At 39.7% G+C, this 6544-nt stretch overlaps 1 protein-coding gene across 1 annotated transcript; it reads right to left on the bottom strand.

Annotated features, from left to right (window-relative positions):
* Positions 1–580: 580 nt before the first annotated feature.
* On the bottom strand, positions 581–6294 carry LOC117848448 (uncharacterized). Its single transcript, XM_034729867.2, has 3 exons — positions 5746–6294; positions 2001–3381; positions 581–1529 (listed from the first exon to the last, which is right to left on the bottom strand). Exons 1-3 carry the CDS (start codon positions 6087–6089, stop codon positions 1011–1013), a joined length of 2244 nt encoding a protein of 747 aa, XP_034585758.1. The 5' UTR covers positions 6090–6294; the 3' UTR covers positions 581–1010.
* Positions 6295–6544: the final 250 nt, after the last annotated feature.

Here is a 6544-nt window from a genome sequence, read left to right on the forward strand (position 1 = left end):
AAGCTCCAGCTACATAATGTCATTCTTTGAGGTTATTTATTTTTTAATTCACATCAATTTCAAATAATAAATCTTAGAGCTATGCGGCGTTAATTTTTTAGCATCACTTTGCTCCATTCTATAACATAGGACTGTCGTTCCTAAGCACGTCTGGTGTCAGGCACATAAGCAGACCTGTTGTACGGTGCATAGCACCATGGCCGCAGCATGCAAGGCTTTCACTAACTTTTGTTTGTCATGCTCAATTAGTCCTTGCATTAGGTGGGCACTACTCTTGAATTAATAGAATGTGTATTTTGTATCGTCTTTTTAACTCTAATCACTTTTTAACTCTAATGATAGTTTCATGTTAATGTTAGGTAGGTTTCTGCAGGAAGGATAACGAGAAGTATTGATGTTTTTACAATTAGGTTTACTTAAAAATATCTTTTTTGTTTTTTATATGCATACTGATTAACACTTGTACGTAATCACTTTTTATATCACGTGCATGCCTTACGTGCACTTTCACTGGTCATTTTCAAGATTGTTGGGTTCCAGTTTCCACCTCTTATGTACAGTAAAAAAATGGAATCATGAATTTCAGATATAATAGATTTCATGTTACTTAATATATCCATTATCTTAAGGTCCACTTTATCTTACATACTAAGTTTATACTGTAAATACTCTTGGCCTCCTAGCCTCCCTGTAACAAACATCAATTCTTTGGCAATCAGAGAGAAAATGAGAAAGAGTGTTGTTTCGTGAACACCGTCGGAGACCGGTGCTATTTCCTGGATTACCCCCTTCTTTGCCCGTTCGTCGCGGCCGCCGGTCCACCGCCTCCACCTCTCGCGCAGCCTCCGGCCTCCGCTGCTCCTCGCTTGTACCGCCGGCCGTGTCTGCGCCGGGTTCTCAATCTCAGATGCCGCACAGTAAACTAGTTCTTTATCTGGTTTCCTTTCGAACCAAAATACAGAGATAACAGAACATGCATGGCAAACAGAGTACATTCAATAGCCCGGCCTTCAGACAATCTGACGTATATGCGCCCAAGCCTGCTGCTGCGAGACTAAATCCTTGACGCCTTTCACAAGTGATGAAAGCGTCTCGTGGCGTCCAGACCCGTCAGGACAACCTCCGGTTAAGATCATGTACTCTTCCAGTTTTGCCATGGCGTTCGTGGCGTCCTCCAGTTTCTGAAGAATGTTCACCTGGCAAAAATGCGTGATGTAATGGTGGTTCATCTTCATCATCCACGTAGCTAACTTGGCAGCGGCCTTCATGATCATTAAGGAAATGTCATTCTCGCCGTCCATACAACTATTTCTAGATAATCTTTCAATACAAGTATCAACGATCTCCTTCAGCTTCTTTACCAAGACAAGGTCCTCCTCTGGAATCTCCTTGACCGCAGTAGCAAAAGCATCTGCACCAACGCCAAGATTGACACAAATCTGCATGGTGAGGCCTAAGAAGCACCCAAGAAATCTCCAAGTGTCGGCATCATCATTTGTACATTGAGTATTGCTTATAGTTTTCAGAACCTATATACCAACAGCAAAGAAAGAATTAATTACTTTTATAAATACTGGGTAACAGAAAAATGTTTCGACTTATCAAAGCAACTACATTATGAAATACTACTGAAAATTATGATACAGATACATGCTATGTTTCAGATCATTTCATTCGCATGCATCTATATTTCTCACAAAATAGACATTTCAATTTATTCAGCCTTGTCTCAGTGAGCATGAGACGTGAATGTTGTTACCTCTGGTCAGGTTGATTCTGCTCTGGACTAAACTGGAAAACAGAAGGTTAAACTGAATACTGTATTGGGGGCTACATGTTGGGACTAATCCAGTGATTAACATTTCTCGATTACAGATATTAACAATAAAAGAAATACCACATGGGAATATGGGAAACGTGAATCTGAATCTTTCATATTGAACCCAGGTACTGAAGTGCAAAAAATCTATCAAGAAATTAAATTGGTACTATGTACTTACCGTGGACAATGCACTGGAGATTGGTCTGAGGCGGTTCCTGTCATGATCTGTTCTGGAATTTGCACACAGTTGTGCTAACAATTGTGCTGTCACAGCTCTGTTCTCCTTGGAGTTTCCATCATCACTCAACATTGTGACCAGCTGCTGAAGGTCTGGGCTCCCTACCTGACCCAAGATAAGCCTTTTTCTCTTTATCGACAATCGACCCAAAGTAAGCGTCGTGAGAATTTTCACTGCTAGTATCTTCACGTCTGTGTGGCTACTGTTGCTCAAGATCCAAAGAATGTTGCCGACTGTTCTGCTATCATCCAATATTGTACGGCGTAATTCTGTACTGCTTTCACCTGTCCTGCTGGTAAGCTTGACTAACAAACCTAAGGATGCTATCACAACCTCAACTGTTGCAGATTCACTGGCAATGGCTTTATGCAGCCCATGAGTGAGTGACGCTATTATCTTGGACACAAGATCCTTGGTGTTATTCATCTCTGTGCAGTTCCCTGGGTCATCAGCAAGCTTGCAAAGAATCTGAAGGCCATGAACAATAATTTCTCCATTATCACTTTTGATGCTGACTAGAGTTTGTCCAGTTGTGTGGCTTGTCTGCGCTCTTGTTTCCATGAAGCACGCATCAAGCATAGATGATAACACGTTGGCTGCTCCAGGTATGTTAGCTAGATACAGTTTGTTTGATAGCTTCTTTACGATTTTTGCTGCAAGTGTCCTGGTATCGAGATCGAGGGGGCTTTTCGAGCTTAGCAACCGAAACAGCATGCCTACCAACTGTTCAGAAGAACAAATCTGCTCAATTGCTCCAGCTCTGCGTTCTTTCCTTTCGATCACAACAACGTGTAGCACTGAGACTGCAACACCGTGGTCACCACTTTGTTCAGATTGCAGCAATTCTTCCGCAAAAGTGATTACAGTCCTATTCAAGGTGTTAACTACGCCCTTCTCGACGCAGGTGTCGAGTGTGCTAGCAATAAATCTGTTAGTTATCGTCTCTTCGTTCTTGAAGTACTGACGCAATTTTTTAGCTTTTGCTGAACGACTCATAGCAACTACGAACCACATCAGGAACAACACACCTTGACTGAGCACCAGGGCGTAGAACAAGATGAGCGCTGGCTTTAGATTGGCATTGCTGGATTCAGTACTGGAGCCACCGTAACCATCGATGCTTAACAGACGCCAAATTGACAGCGTCATGCAGGCAGAGGCTGCGAAAATTGGAGCAAGAGCAATCAGTGCTGGCCCCATAGTGATTAGTCCTACAAAACCAGTCGCACTTCCGATCTGCAAAATGTTCCTTCCAAAGAAAGCTGACGCCGGAACATCAACGAAGAATTTGGCCTCGGGCGCCGAGTTGTAGCCGACGATTCTGACAACGGACCTTTAGTTAAGCTCGTGTTTTGTGCAGCATTGGTATTTAATGAACCATGCATGGGATTAGGATTGTTGATATCTTATCTTATTATTACTAACCGGAGGCTCATTTTGAAGCCTCCAAGCAAAGCCACCTAAGATTCTAGGTGGACACTCTAGAAAATCTTACCATTACTAATTGGAGGTTCATTTTGAAGCCTCCAAGTGAAGCCACGTAAAATTCTAGGTGGACACTCTAGAAAAAGAAAGAAATCCCAGAAATTCTCAAAAAAAGCAAAACATCTGACCGGTAGACTCAAATCATCATGGCCATTGGATCTATTATGTTTTCTAAAAAATTATCCACCTATGTCATTATGAAAATAGCCTAAAGTAACCTCCAAAATCTATATCTAAATTACCCACCTATGACGTTATATAAATTAAACTAAAATAACACCCTAATCTTTATCTAAATTACCCACTTACCCACTTATGTCATTATAAAAAATAATTTAAAATAACCCTCTAAATTTGTAACTAAATTGCCCACCACTAATATTTAAAAAATAACTTAAAATAACCCCTTAAATTTGCATCTATATTACCCACATATTCCATTATTAAAAATAAGATAAGGTAACTTTAAATTTAAATCCAAGTCATCTAAAATATACACCAATCTGCATCAACGTATGATTCTAAATTGTCTATTTCTTACACTATTACTCCCTTGGGTCCTTTTTACATGTCACATTAGGTTTGTCCTAAGTCAAATTTTTTCAAATTTAACCAAGTTTATATCAAAATATAAAACATCTATACTTCCAAATATATGCACTATCAAAATACATTCCATAGTGAATTCAATGAAAGAAATTTAATATTATAAATGTTGTTATATTTTTCTATAAATTTGGTCAAAAATGGAAAAGTTTGACTTGGGACAAAACCTAATGTGACATATAAAAAAGAACAGAGGAAGTAGTATATAATATAATAATTAAGCTATATATGCATGATATATGTTACCATTTATAAATACACAAAGAAAGTGATGAGAATATAGATTTAGATGCTAAAATTATAGCTCAAACTTAGGGTTCATTAAACATATTCAAGTACAAATCTGCGATGCAAAAGTGAAAAGTTAAAGATTATAAATGTGAATGAAAACGTTATAGAGTAATTACTAACTAAAATATATTACAATCGGATGAACTATATGTATGTATAAGTATTGTGTTATAATATTAACAAATAAGAGGTAACTCAAGCATCAAGGTAACATTTTTTTAGCAATGTGGCCGCATTAATTCTCACAAGATATGCTAGAAAAAATATATAAATTCTAATTTTTTTAAAAAAATCAGAAGCATTGAACACCAATCATGTAAACTCTAATAACTATAGTCATTGATCTATTATGTTTTTCTAAAATGTTACCTGGCACTCTCATTATGAAAATAACCCAACTCTAAAGTACCCAACTCTACAATTATACAAAGTAATATAAAGTAACCCCATAATCTTTATCTGATTTACCCATGCATATCATTACAAAAGTTAACTTAAATACCATTCTAGATTTGTATCTAAGTTACACATGTGTTGTTATTAAAAAAAACCTAAAGTAAAAACCTAAACCATAATCTAATTATCGTCATGTTCATCATACAGAAATGTCCAAAAAGTAAACAACTATATGATTCTTTACCTATTTATGCATGATAGAAATGTCCAAAAAGTAGACAACTATATGATTCTAAATTACCTATTTATATTATTATTAATATAGAAATACTAAGTTAATGTATATACACACGATGGTGTCACCATGTAGATAATTTTTTACATGTATGCGAGGAAGTGATGGAAAAATGTATAGACTAATAACTAATTAAAAAATCAATCACAACTGGATAAAAATAAGTACACATCTATGAGTATTGTGTTAGAGTATTAAATAAATGAGAGAGTAGTAAGGTAAATAATTTTTATTAATAGGTAGGGTCTAATTTTAAATAATTTTCAAATATAATATTTTTTAAAAATAGTAGCATGTGCAAGAACACGGATTGATGGACTAGTTCATTTAATTTGGAAAATTTGTTTTGTGGGGAAAAAGTAAAAAGTTCACAAAGAACATCTTCTGTTGTTTTTATGTGCAAGGGATTTTCTCCTTAAATCTTGTAATCTGGTTTCGCAGAATATAATATGTAGATGTTCACTAAAAACGAGCGTAATATGGCAGGCAAAAAGTTATGCGCGATATCCGATCGAAATCCTCCAAAAGAAAATTTGTTCCAAAATCAAGAAAAACACTAGGTCCAGGGAAGGAAAAAAAAAGAATAGCAAGGCATATATGCGAGCACGTTACCTGGCGGTTTCTACAAAGACGATAGCTGTGGTGAGCCAGAAATCCAATCTCACGAGCATGGTGGAGAATCCGCCGAGCAGCACCACTGTAGCCCAGACGAGAGCGACCGTCCCCAACCCCGACGCGAGCATCTGCAGGAACACCTCCGCCACCAGCAAGCGGTTCAGCACCAGCTCCGGTATGTCTTCCTTGTTTGCGTCCTTGGTCCAGCTCGCTTGCCGCCTGACCATGCGGGCGCCGGGCAGCCGGAGGGATTCTTTCAGAACCGCTCGCGCCGCAACCTCGGCGCCGCGCAGCAACACGAGCGCCGAGAAGCAACAACACGTAGAACTTCCTTGGTCCATGCTTGCTTTGGTGTGCTCGAGGAGAAGAGGACGCGGCCTCACGGGGAGCGAGGGCGGGCGGCGGAGCGGCCTCGCGGGGAGCGAGGGGGACAGGGGGATTCGGGGTCTCGGGGAGGTGGCGGCGGCCGCCTGGTGTGCGGGGTGCGGGATAAGACGGTGAGGGAGAAGACGCGTGAGGGATTATCAGTGACTCTGAGTGGGATGAAGTGACGATTACTCAATGGGTATGCCACGTTCATTGGGCGTGTTGATTGTTACTTGGACCACTGTCGTCCTTCTCGGTGGCTTTGTGTCGCCCAAACTGGAGTATGCTTTAGGTGCCTATGCTTTTCTCGGTGGCTTTAGGTGACTATGCTTTTCTATTGTATTCTGGCAGTCGATGGTCCAACCTGCCTCGACAGAGACGTTGCAGCTCAATGCCGACGACGACCTCGGCGCGCTGGGGCAGAACACAC

This window comes from Setaria viridis, chromosome 3, assembly GCF_005286985.2.
Source record: "Setaria viridis chromosome 3, Setaria_viridis_v4.0, whole genome shotgun sequence".
NCBI classification, from domain to species: Eukaryota; Viridiplantae; Streptophyta; class Magnoliopsida; order Poales; family Poaceae; genus Setaria; species Setaria viridis.